Source organism: Gallus gallus, chromosome 4 (genome assembly GCF_016699485.2).
Source record: "Gallus gallus isolate bGalGal1 chromosome 4, bGalGal1.mat.broiler.GRCg7b, whole genome shotgun sequence".
Classification (NCBI taxonomy): Eukaryota; Metazoa; Chordata; class Aves; order Galliformes; family Phasianidae; genus Gallus; species Gallus gallus.
In genome coordinates this window covers 84,939,843-84,953,096 of record NC_052535.1, presented here as the reverse complement: position 1 = coordinate 84,953,096, position 13,254 = coordinate 84,939,843, and the positions used below count along the sequence as shown (strand labels likewise).

The 13,254-nt window shown below is 44.5% G+C and overlaps 1 protein-coding gene across 1 annotated transcript in view; it reads left to right on the top strand.

The window, feature by feature from the left end:
• The window catches only part of POLR1A (RNA polymerase I subunit A), a 30,495-nt gene extending 22,599 nt beyond the window's left edge, over window positions 1-7,896 (top strand). The window contains exons 29-34 of the mRNA XM_015285989.4: window positions 507-626; window positions 926-1,207; window positions 2,158-2,358; window positions 3,096-3,213; window positions 4,378-4,542; window positions 7,132-7,896. Of these exons, the coding sequence (XP_015141475.3) occupies window positions 507-626; window positions 926-1,207; window positions 2,158-2,358; window positions 3,096-3,213; window positions 4,378-4,542; window positions 7,132-7,232 (987 nt within the window). The 3' untranslated portion in view covers window positions 7,233-7,896. The remainder of the gene's footprint in view (window positions 1-506; window positions 627-925; window positions 1,208-2,157; window positions 2,359-3,095; window positions 3,214-4,377; window positions 4,543-7,131) is intronic.
• The last annotated feature ends 5,358 nt before the right edge of the window (window positions 7,897-13,254 follow it).

Below are 13,254 nucleotides of genomic sequence, written 5' to 3'. Positions count from 1 at the left end.
CGTAGCCTGTTTTGTGAAGAGCCTAAATGTGTGAATACTAAATTACTTGTTAATTATTTTCTTTATGCATAAACTATCTTTGTATTCTCTTAACAACTACTTCCTTGTTAATTTTATTGTAGATAATATCCTCATTTACTTAAGACTGTACTCTGAGAATGCATATTTGTTTTAGGTTCAGTGAGACAAAAGCTTACTGCTCTCCCAGAATGAGATCCTGTTAGAGAACTGCTTGCCAATACTTTTGGGGAAAGATAATTGGTTTGCTGAAGAGCTTTTGCATGCCTCTTCTGCTACTTCATTCTCAATAAGGGCTGTCATGTAAACAGAGCAATAGCTTAAGTAGCATAGAATTTCTTCTTTAATGTTAAAGAGGGAACGTCCACCTTAAAGATGGACAGGGCATTGTTAAATTACAAACACATAGCTAAAGGTTTCTGATGGATTTCATGCATTCCAGCAGAGTCAGTCTGATTCTGATTGTCTCATTTCTTATGGATTTCTAGGCACAAAATAATCAAGAAGCTCCAGAAGGTGAGGAAGAAGAAAAGATTGTTGATGCAGAACCTGATGAAGGGGATGGTGATGCTACAGAAGCAAAAATGAGGAGGAACCAGGAAGAAGAGGTAATGACTTCATAGGTGCTCAGCACTGTGCTCTATTTCTGTTTCCTCTGCCTTGGTCTGCATAGGAAGGAAAATTTCCATTGAAGCAAACTCCAAAGCTATGATTCTATGATACGTAGAGACTGAGATGCATCTGCAGCATTATTCTTTTTACAACAGCTATGCTTTCATTGTGCCATATGGTACAGGCAAGGTACTTGCAACACATCTGCCAGGAAGATTTATGCATAAAACTGCTTCATGTGTTTTGTTTCCCTGTGTGTTCTGACTCAGACAAGTGCCTTGTTATTTCTTGGCAGGTTGATTATGAGAGTGAAGAAGAGAATGGGGAAGAAAATACTGCTGAGAATCCAGAAGATGAAGAGGCTGAATCAGAAAAGGAAGAGAGGGCCCAAGATGCTGATGAAGATCAAAATGGGGCAGATGGCGATGATTCTCAACATCTTCCCTTTATGTCTCAGACTAAAAAAGAGAGAGATCAATTACTTAAGTCAGCAGAGGTGCGAGTAAATGCTGTCCTGAACAGCCACCCATCTATACAGGACTACACATTTGACACTGAAAATGAACTTTGGTGTGAGGTAAGATGGTAGTGCTTGGAGACATCTGTGTGGTTGCACAGTGATTGCTTGTAGCTCTTGTAATGTGCATCTCTTAGAGAACTTGAAGTCTGTGCTTCAGCACAACTGTACTTAACACAATTTTTAGCAACCCTTTGGCTTACAGAGCCCCTGATTAAACTTCTTTTTTAATGACAACTGATGGGTTTATTATCCTGGTGGGAAAAAAAATTGGCTTGACTGCTGAAAGGCTGAGGATGTGTCTACAAGGCAGGAAGGGAGCTTCATTTGGAAAGCACGTTTATTCATAGGGGACTCTAGGATAAATAAAGCTGGAGTTCTGTAACTTTATGATAAAATAGTAAGGAGGGACAGGAATTCGTGCTCAAATGTAACAGTGGCAGCTGGAAAAATCTAGCAGGAACGTGAATTTCATATATCCAGAAACATTTCCCTCTCCCTGTTTTTAAAAACCTTTTAACACTTATAGAAATAAAACTTCCTGTTTCGTATCTAACCAGTTATTTTTATACTGCCTGCCTCCCTCAGTTCCTCCTATGTCCTTCCTCCCAAAAACCCATCCAGCAGCAGTCTGTCTGTGGCCGATGAGTCATAGCTGAGGCCATCCCAGTGCTGTGAAACTATAAGAATATGCAACAAAATGAAACAAGTTGCAGGCACTGAGAAGCTTGCAAGGTCCTTCTGCAAAGCGGAAGATGGAAGGGAAGAAGTCTAGCCATCTTCAAATAAAACAAAACCCTATTAGTATAGGCTGTGAGGGCTTGAAAGCAATGTGAATGAATGGCCCTGGGATGTGGCGTTCATGTTGGCGTTGCTCAGCTGTAATTAAAGTTGGACATTTTTGTCCCCAAACATGCAATTAGGATAATCCCACTTGGCTGCTTTTGGCCTGAAAAGGAAGCAGGCTGGTTGTTGAATATAAACATTGTGTTGGTTTTTTTTCTTCTTAGGTTTCGTTGACGCTTCCATTGATGAAGGTGTACTTTGATATCTCCTCTTTGCTTCTTTCCCTCACACGAAACACGGTCATACATGAGGTGAAGGGGATCACACGATGTCTCTTGAATGAAAGTACCAATGAGAAAGGAGAGAAAGAACTCATTCTGCACACTGAAGGGATAAATCTTGCAGAGCTGTTCAGATACTCTGATGTATGTGATCTGCGCCTAATCCTGAACTTGAATGGTCCTCTGTGTTCCAGGGAGAGGTGGTGGATGATGGGTGCCATTTAAGCTTAGCAGGATTGTTGTGTCTTCTCAGCTCCTAAGCTCTCTTCCTTCTCTCTTTTTTTCCCCAGATGTGTTCAGAGCTCATCAGAGCCTTTTCTCAAGGGTAGATTATAAATCGTTTTTTTGTGCAGCAGCCCAGGATCTAATGACAGATAATTCCACACTGTGCTTGTAACTGTCTTTATAAATGTTACTTGAGGGAGTTCTTCCATCTAAATGAATTGCAGTACTTGGAGATGAATAGTTCTGTTATGCCATCTAGCCCATAACTCTACAAGTAGAGGATTGTTTTATGCTATATCTTTTCTACTGCATTTGTTAAAAGAAGTTGTGGCTGGCTGAGACATTGCTTGCAAGGCTTTACCATGTCCTGCTGCTGGGAATGGTCAGTTTGTTTTCTAAATTTGGGTCATTTTTTTCATCTCTGCTGAATTTTGATTCTGATATCAGTGTAGAAAGATTAAACAAATCTCCAGAGTCATCTTTGTCTGTATTTGGCTTTGAGGTACTGCCTCGCTGTTGTGCAGCTGTTGGTGTTCACTTATGAAAAGTGAAAGGGGGGGAAAAAAGTTATTTTAGCTTACTGAGCTTAGCTGAAGTTATTTGGAGAAATAAAGCTACTGTTGTCCTAATTTATATCTGTGCTTTTTTGCTTTCAGATTTTGGACCTGAACAGACTTTATTCCAATGATATTCATGCCATGGCTAAGAATTATGGTATTGAGTCTGCCCTGAGGGTCGTTATAAAGGAAATAAAAGATGTATTTGCTGTATATGGTAGGATTTCTCTGTATCTTTGAAGATGGTCTTTATTATCAGTAAGGTGGTAAAACAGCTACTGTGCTCAGTTATGTCTTAGCATGATTAATAACCATATTTTAAACTACGTTTTCATCATTTTGGTCACTATAGCGTGGGAAGAATTTGTTGGTTAACTTCTGTTTCATCATAGTAGAAAATTCACTAGACAAGGTTATATTTATCCATGTGTCAGATTTCTCTCTTACTACATGAATTTTGCAAGTTGGAGAGTGCAGGAATTAATTATTAACATCTGAGGAACATTAACTATGTTAGATGTGCAGAGTGGCCCTGAGAACTGGATTTAATCTTGCCTCACTTTAGCTTTTTAATGATAAGACTCCAAGCTGCCTTTATAGTTCCGTTTGTATCTTCCCTAAAATAGCTGTGCTGCCTTGACTGAAGGTTCTTCCCTTTGCACTGCTGAGAGAATCCAGACAGCTAGCTTAGGGAAGATGCTTGGTGGGCTCTGGGCAGCCTGTTCTAGTGCATGGTTTAGGGGTTGGCAACCTTGCCTGTGACAGGAGGGTTGGAACTAACTGATCTCTGAGGCCCCTTCCAACCCTAGCCATCCTATGATTCCATTCTATGACTGTACAGTGGGAATTTTAACAACTGCTTTCATAAAACAGATATACCAGCTGGCAACCCAGAAGGCCTTCCAGTTTTTCAGTTCTCCTAGGTAGATGTTAGCAGAGCTGTTAATGATTTCCCATCAAGTGCTGTTTTATTTGAGCCTAAATGAGATTTTCTGTGCATGCCTAACGTCATACACAGAAAACATGAGAACCTTTCTGCCTCCATTGCCTGGCTAATATAGGCCACTGGGTGAGGGCGTAGAGCTCTGTCCCATCACTCATAGGTGGGTGCATGTAGACAAAGATGATAGAGATCTCACTGTTGTTTTACAGCACTCTTGATGTTCTACTTTCCTGGTTTATATTACAGTGAGGAATGCCCATCTTGGATGCTCAGGGGAGCAGTTATGCCAACTGCATACAAAGAAGTGCAACAGCCAGGAGAACACGAATAAAAATGTATTCTCCACATGGAGTAGATTCAGGGCTTTAATTCAGATCAGATTTCTTTCTTTAGAAAGAAAACCTTCCGTGCTCTGATTGCTCTTTCCTGTGTACTTAGGCATTGTGGTAGACCCTCGGCACCTCTCGCTTGTGGCAGACTACATGTGTTTTGAAGGAGTTTATAAACCCATGAATCGCTTTGGAATCCAATCCAGCTCCTCCCCTCTGCAACAGATGACATTTGAAACCAGTTACAAATTCCTGAAGGAAGCAACAATGATGGGTAAATGGTTTAGTTTGAACTGCGTTGCTGCAGGATTTCACGTGCGCTTCGTTTGCATCGGAGCTTTCTGCTATTCTGAGTAATGCATAATTGCATTAGAAAAGAATGCCAGAGGCTGAAATTAAGTCCTTGCCTAGGAAAACATTCCAGACATTTTTAATAAACTTCTGCCAGCTTAAATGAAATCAGCTCCCACATGCAGTTTGTGGGGTCTGTGATTCCTGTCTTTAACAATTAGATAGGCTTGTTAATAACAAACCTGAAGATCATTAAGATTTGTTCTAATGAGTCCTTATAACAGACCTTTAAATCTGCCTTTTTCTGTCATTACTTACACCGTCAGCACTATCATCTCTGCTTGGTTTTCATGTCTCTATTATAACTCTTGCATTTTCTCCTTGCCATTCGGAACTTTATTGTAAGAACAGTCTTCTCAGTTGTTACTTTGATTCTGTTTTTCTTCTTTTCTTCTGCTTTTAGAACTACATTCTTCAGTTCTTTGATGTTCTTTTCCCTCTAACACGGACAGAGGGTTGAATTAATTTGCTTAATGATGGATTTCTGCTGCCATTTGAGATTACTGTGTACCTTTCAGTGGCCTTGCACTGCTCTGGAAGTTGTGCAGAGCTTTTAGCCTCATCAACTGACCATATCTCTGTATGGTCAGTTGAGGGCATTTGAAGTGGCAGTTGCCTTCTAAATGTAGGAGTCCCATCCAAAAAACACAACGCTTTAAGTCTGTCACTGAACAGTTTGGTATCATGATTTGGATACCAATTACATCTCATTTTGAAAATACTCTTAGTTTTTATCACCTGCTGTTGGATGATCTTCCTTGAATGCTTCTGTGCAGCCTTCTGCATTACCTAATGCAAAAGGGAAAAGCTGTCATTGTGGCCTCTTCATCTACTGTCTTAAATGGCATGGCACTGGTGTCAGGGAGAGAGACTTCTGTCACTGAACTTCTGTCTCTTAGTGCTGTTTTGTACCCTGTGAAGGTAATGAGGGTTTTACTGAATACTGTCAGTTACAATTGACTTATAATTCATCTGAACATCAGAAAAAATGTAAATTCAGGGTGAAAATGAATAGAAGAGGATGCTTCTTGCACAGTTGCTTTCTCTGGGTACATTATGGCATGTGTTGACTTATAAATAAGATAAAGTTTTTTCCAGGCAAAGCATAATTATGTTTGTGGTGAATGCTGCAAATAAAGACACGAAGTGCAAACTAACAGAAGGGCATGGTGAATTTGCAGGAAAGCCACGCTGACTATAGGTGCACAGATTTATTCATTTCACCAAGATGGAAACCAAAATCCTAATGTGGATTACAGCAGTCTGCATCTTGTTTTAATGCAAGGGGTAACTTGACTGTACATTGAACCAGACGCTGTGCCCACGTATGGCCTGAATCTGTGAGAAAGGATAGAAAGAAGCACAGGGACCAGCTAGCATAGCAGGGAAATGCTGTCAGAGTGCAGGTGTGACCCAGTGGGCTTCTGATCAGGAAGATTTGGTGTGGGGAGAGCACATCTGCATCAAAGTGAGATCCTTTTGGCTGTCTGCTCAAAGAATAACTCTTTGTTAACATCACGTGAGCAAACAGGATGGTTCTGACTTTGACCTAACAAAGAACCTTTTTTTTTCCTCTCTTTCTCTTTCTTCAGTTGACACACATTTAGGAGCAGCTATTTACTTGTACAGCTGTAGCTGAGATCAGAGCAGCAAGCACGTGCCATAAACTGTTATGATGCAGCACCTTCCCTGCCATGCTCTGTCTAATAGAAAGTTCAGTTCATTTTGCTCAGTAGAATAAGTAAACACCAACTTATCAAAGCTTTAACAGTTTTACTTCCAACCTTACAGCGTGCTTTAATCAAATATATATACATGAGTATGTATATCCAGCTTACTGATATTTAGGATGAATGAAAACCAGCCTGGCTGCTTATAAAAACAGTGAAAGCAAAACACTACCAGCCAGACATGTCATGCGGAGGGCTTCCACATTTCTATGGCAATGTCTCGCTGCAGTGAGCAACCACAAAATCAAAGGAATTCAAGGAATGTTTCTCTCCAGTCAGAAGTTCTCTTCGTATGTTGCCAGAAGGATTTAAAATCCACATCAAAAGGATTCGCTCTAACAAAGAAAAAAGACTCCACAGGAGAAAAGCAGGAATGAAAGCAAAATCTTTTTGCTTTTGCCTCAATGGTGCGTTTCTTTTTTTAGCAATTAGTGTAATCAGCAAAATGTGTTGAGTGGAAGGTCAGCTCTGTGTCCTCTTGGAATTCAGAATGTTATCTTCTCATTGTGAGTGGGGGAGAATTGAGAAATGTGTGGCCCTGTTCTCTACTCGCACACAAAGACTCAGAAGAGCGAACTGTTATTATAGGAAACATGGGAAGAGTTTTCAGGTTCCACCCTAGGAATATAAAGTCAGTCTCAACAGTAGGTGGCAACACCTTTCTGAAGCTGGGGCTCTGAGCCAGGTGAAGTTCTTGCATGTAAAATAGAATGCTTTCTTTCAGCACTGACCTTGGAGGAGCCTTTAGGAACATACTAACCTGACTTTGAACTCTGTTGTAGGTGCCCACGATGAACTGAGATCCCCTTCTGCATGCCTGGTGCTCGGAAAAGTTGTTAAAGGAGGGACTGGTTTGTTTGACCTCAAGCAACCCCTCACGTAGCGTTTTGCCTGTAAGGATTCTGATTGCTATGTTCATCATGAGAAGTATTTGTATGTATGTATGCGCTCTACAGCTGTGCCTACAGTATCTGTAATGAGCACACACGTGCTGTGTCTCGAATCATCTTTCCTGTGCCAACAGATCTATTAATCTGGATACCTGATGAGCCTAATTTCTTTAATGACATTGTTTGCACCTATAGGAGCAAAAGGAACGTTTCCAAAGAACCATTTACTCACTGTTCTCATTTTTTATTTTTTACATAGAAAGAAATAAAATGGAGGAGACCATCTGGGTCTCACAAAGGCAGAAATCAAAGTAGAATCTCTTTATGGGGCCTGAATTTTGCAGGGCAGAATGCTGGGTGGGTGGTGGCAGTTGCCACATGGCTGTGGCACTGTTAGTACAATCCTTCATCAGCCAAAGACATGAATACAGAAGCTCCTATAGGCATCTTCCACTGCCTACACGTGGAACAGCTCCTGACACAGTGAGAAGCCCTATATTTGATAAAGGTTTTTTGTTCAGAAGTGGCAGCATGAGCAGCTGCAACACCGGCTGTACTCAACGGTCCCAGAAGAGTTACTAACACAGAGGTTTTTAAACTATTTCTGCTTAATATTTTGTATCAAAAAGGGTTACCTAATAAAGGATGTGGCAAAGAGGTGTTGGGAGCACCCTGTTATGTGACTGTGTTACTGGGAATCCTGTCATGCAATCAACAGCCATCACATTGCTGGCTGTTAAACAGCCTCTCTTTGTGAATCAGACCTTTTTAATACATTTTTAATCAGAATGAGATGCATGTAAGTTGTTACCATTCTTTGATGTTTGCTCACTGCTGCATGGGTACATTTTCTGCTTGATTTCAACCCTCTCCCCTGCTTAAGTGCCCTTAAGGCAGCTGAGTTGCTCCTGCTTGCAGCAGAGCTGCACTGAAGGGATTACATCAGACACCAGGAGATGCTGGCTTATGATTGGGAAGCAGCCTTTGTGGGTTATCTCCATGCTTCAGACCCTTAAAACTGTGTCAAATGCACTGCAAATGTCGCTGAAGCTTAACCAATGCATGATACCAGCAGCCCTTCAGCTTCACTCTGCAGATTTTTTTTTATAAAGGATTTCCTTTCCAATCTTAACACCTGCCGTGCGTCCCTCATAAACACGTCCCTCAGCCAGGAAATAATTAGTTGGACAGAGCTTTGCGAACGGTTGGATGGGAAAGAGCAAATGGGGTAACGAGTCTTAATTTCAGATTACAGTCTGTGCTGTTAAGAGACCGCTCGCAGAGAAGGATCTGTGAGCACTGCTTGTTGTCCTTCAGCGAGCAGCACGTTGTGTGTCACAGTGCTCCCTCAGTCCCTGCAGAGTTGAGTGCAGCAGGCAGGGAGGCATTGCTTGCAGGCTGTCTGATGCTGGTGGCTCTTTAATGAGAGCCTTTGGAAAATCCTGCTCTGGCCTTGGCCTGATGAACCAAACTTCCCTTTCTGTTTTGAGTTGTCTTTAGCATTTAGGTAGCAGGCCAGCATTGCAAAAAAATGATTCTCGTGTGGGCTGTAGTGAGTGAGGCTGTAGGAAAGCTACCAGAATCGCAGTTCAGATTCTAAGCCATGTCTGCTTATAAAAACAAAGGAGGTGGTTGTTCTGTCCATGGACAAAAGGGGTAGGGAGTGTGTCTGGCAGGGACACAGCTGTCTCTGGAGGTGGAGAAACATACATGCGTTGGCTTATGAGTGGGGTTAGTTTACACTGCGATTCCTCGTGCTCTATGGCTGGAAGAGAGGCAGCTGAGGTAGCAATTGCTGCTAATCCTTAGGGTGAGTGCACTGCCTAGGGAATCAGCTGCACTTTCTTCAAAGATGAGTTCCAATTTGCTTAAAAATTCACCTGCACGGAGAAGAGGGGAGGCAGAAGAAATGCCCCGCTTCCTGTGCAGGACTTCTGTTTCTGTCTGTGCGACGGGCAGCTGTTGTGCAGCTGGGCCTTGAATGACTGACTTTGCCTTGCTCCGTGCAACAGTTACGTACAGCTCTAACTGAGGATGTGATCTCCTCGCCCTCCAACTCAGCCATGGTAATGTATGGGGACAGTTTTAGGGGCCCCAAAGTGCTAGCAGTAGGTGTGATTATCTTAGAGTAGAGGAGACAACGACTGAAAGCCAGGAGAATGGCTAGAAAGCTGTGCTGGAGCTTTTGCAACGAGAATGGAGCTTTGTAAATAATTGTAATTCCTGTATTTTTTCCACATATGCTGCATTTCAGTCTGTAGGTGATACAGAAATCAGATGCAGCTCTGCCATTGGCAGCTTTCTGCTTCTTCCCTCAGAACCATCCATTCTTCTAATTGTGTGCTGCGCTGCATGGTGCCAACATACCCCAACACCGTGAAAATGCAACGAGAGAAGAAAAAGCGGCTTCCAAAATTGCTTTTTCAGCAGGTGTTCTCTCCATTAATAATGCTGTGTGATGTGTCTGAAATGCTGAAGGTTTGAGGCTTGACGGAAAGCTCCCCCAGGATTGGGTTGGTCAGTGTATGCAGGTAGGACAGCTGGGGGAGAGGCTGCGATAAATGCAAAATCCTTCAAGCTGTAATAGAAGGATCTTCCAGTTACAGAACCAGAAAGGGAGGCAGCAGCTCTCAGAACTCCTGGACATCTGGTCATGCTTGCTTTGGTGGTGTATCCTCATGTACCAACCCACTGGTTCAGATTTGTTACCTGTAAGATATGGGTAACATATTACCATTGTGCTGGAGATGGTTGAATCAGTTGCTTTTATTTGTACAGCAATCGGAAAGCGAGCTACCTTTATGCTTATTAAGTCTTCATCAATGGCTTAGTCTTGGCAATAAGCCATTAAAAAAGTCCCACGTCAGGCAACAAGGATGGATACAAATAGCAATTAGTGCTTCTTTCATCTCAAAAGTGGGGTTGAATGCTAGAAGATGAGAAGCAAAAAACTTTGCTTGGCCGGATCTTGGTTCACATGTTGTTGTGCCTGTGTTGTTGCCACTGCTTGGTTACTGACATGCACAGTATGTCAGTAAAAGACCTTTAATCATTCAGAAGCTTTCTGGACAGACCACTTGAAGCTTGCCAGTAAATGCTGGAATTTGGAAGCTAATCCTTAGCTCATCTGCTGAGGATTCTGGCAAGTACACGGACCTGTGACACCTCAGGGACACTTCACACAAGGTCAGACTGTGGTGACGGGGCCGTGCTCCCAGCTCCAGCTGCTCCAGCTGGCTGCAGGCAGAGCAATCCAAAGCAAAACCTCTCTTTGCAATGAGGTCAAGCTGGAGAACTTGTTAACATCACTCATAAAGCTGAGATGTGAGAAGTGTTTTGAAAGTTTCAGTGTTAAACATGGCAAGGTTGACCTACTCTCCCTTGCAGTTTACATAGCATGCTGAGTAGAATTATAGACTCATAGAATGGCCTGGGATGGCCTGGGTTGAAAAGGACCACAATGACCATCGAGTTTCAACCCCCCTGCTATGTGCAGGGTTGCCAACCAGCAGACCAGGCTGCCCAGAGCCACATCCAGCCTGGCCTTGAATGCCTCCAGGGATGGGGACTGAGCACCCCAACCAGCCCGAAGTCTTCCTGCTCTGAATCTCTCTGCTGCTGCAGGAAGGAGCATACTGTCTGTAGGGATAAGCAAGGGATGAGCTAGCTCCCTGTTCCCAGGGGAAGGTAGGGAAAATGAGGCCATACGGTCCCATGGGCTTTCTTGGAAGACCAGAAAGAACATTTTCCTAATGTTTGTGCAGCCTCATCCGGAACAGCGGAGAGAAACCTGACTTCAAAACAAGATTACAGCTGTGTTGGTTTTCTTCAGGGTTTAAAGGCACTGCTGTGATGTGAAGGATGAGCATCTGAAGTCCCTTGGGCTATTAGGAGGTTGCTGAAGCCCTGTGTTATGGATGGACACTGTAACCCCTTGGTGAGGCAGCCCCCAGCAGCTCCACCTTTGCCCTTCAGTGTTGTTCCCAGTTTGCTGTGTGGAGCTGTACTGGTTTGGTAACACCTGGAGGCCTGAGGCTGCTCCTGGTGGGAGCTGAGCAGTGGTGGAGCAGCACCTGTCGTAGGATCTCCTCGGAGACCTCCAGAAGCCACCAGGATGTGTGCCTGAACAAAGGAGCCACGCCAGCAGATCAAGCTCAAAATCCTGCTCCTGCACCCATTACTACAAGTGTCCCAGAGCCAGGATGAAGCAAGCTGCTTGTTAATGATGCTTTCCAGTTTTCTGGCTTGGATCCCTCAAGAGTAGACCGTCCAATTGCCCTGGAAAACTTCAGGTTTGATGGCAGAGCCAGTGAGCACGTGGGGCTGTTCCTGGCTTTCTGGGAGCATCGTGCTGTGCCAGGTGGGGGAACAGAACTGCCCCCCAGCCCCATTGCATTGCGTTGGGCTGTCGGTTGTGTCCTGGAGCCCTGCCTGGTGCTCCAGCGAGAGTAACGAGTGATCAAGAAGTAAGAGCGGAACATTAATGCAAACTGCAATAAATACGGAGATGCATTATTAATGGGACATTAAAACCGAAAGGGCAAGTAAAGCAAATCATGTGCTGACAGCACAGTGCAGCAGCTCTGCAGAAAACTCCCAGGGTGGTGTGTTGGAAAGAATCAAGGTCCTGTAAAACACTCCAACACAGGCTGGTTCTGCTTTCCGTTACGCTGTGTTTCCTCTGTGTGGGAGCCTGCCTTGTTTCTGGAAGATCATAGAATGGCCTGGGTTGAAAAGGACCACAATGATCATCGACTTTCAGCCCCAGTGCTGTGTGCAGGGTCACCAACCACCAGACCAGGCTTCCCAGAGCCACATCCAGCCTGGCCTTGAGTGCCTCCAGGGATGGGGCTGTGCGTGGCAATCAGTCATGACTTCGTGGACAGAGCTGCAGACCTGAATTTTGATGGAAGAGGAAGGCAGCTGGGTCTGAGCTCCTGCTGGTGCCACACCGACTGTGGGAGGCTTAGGGCTGGACATGAGCTCTCCTCTTGCCTTTTAGCTTCGTGCTGCATCTGGTGCTGAGGGAGGGTAGATAGCCAGGAGTGGCCGTTCATCCCCTCCTTGCTCAAAGGTGTTAGGGAGAAAGCCCGAACCAGTGAGGTCAGAGCAGATGGGGGGAGACTGATTTTTGCTACATAACTTCACAGCTTCTGCCTTGCAAAATGACCCACCCAGGCTGCTGTCAGCTCTTCCAAGAGCAGATGGGACCCAACAGGGTGTGAGCTCAGAAATGTTTCTTACTCCTGCGCAGGTCAGTACGCTTCCCCTGTGATTGCACCACTCCCAAAGTAATGCTGCGGCCCTTCCTGCTGCCATGCCCAGGGGATGGGGGGCAGTGAGCAAATGCAAAGCTGACAGTTGAAGTCATCGCCCTGTAACCCTTTGGGTGAGCTCCTCTCTGCCGCTTGGCATGGGGTGAATGCGGGACTGGAGCTCACGCAGCAGCTCTCATGTTTTGCCTCATGGTTTGGGGTCAGGCCAGGGCTCTGGTTGGAAGAGCAGCTGTTTTGAGATGCTGATGCCTCCGCTCCTCCACCCACCAGGCTCTGTTTCAGCTCGGTTACCTCGGGTACAGCCAGCATGTGAGCTCGCTGTCTGAGCCACTCATCTTCATTCATCCGGGGGCCCTCCTGCCCACAGGAGTGCTCCAAATGTGTTCTGATGCCAAACCAGCAACCAGGCCGCTGGCTGAGATCTTCCGGAGAGCTCCAGCTCTTACCTGCGAACTTAATAGGCCAAGGCGTGGGGCAGAGCCTTCCTCTACGCTTCTCCTTTGACCCTCGAGGTCTCATTGACCCAAATCATCTCCCCATGTTCTAGCCCTGAGATCCTCGCTGGGCTGTGCAGCTAAGAAATGCATGGAAATGCAGTTGTTCCAGGGAAAAACATTACTGTGCAAAGCTTTCTTCTGCATGGGGAAATGAGGGTGCAGTTGGATTTGGACTCTTGCATCTTACGTAAGATCAGGCTTTATAGATGGGAAAGCTGAAATGAGAGGAATGCAGCCGTTCT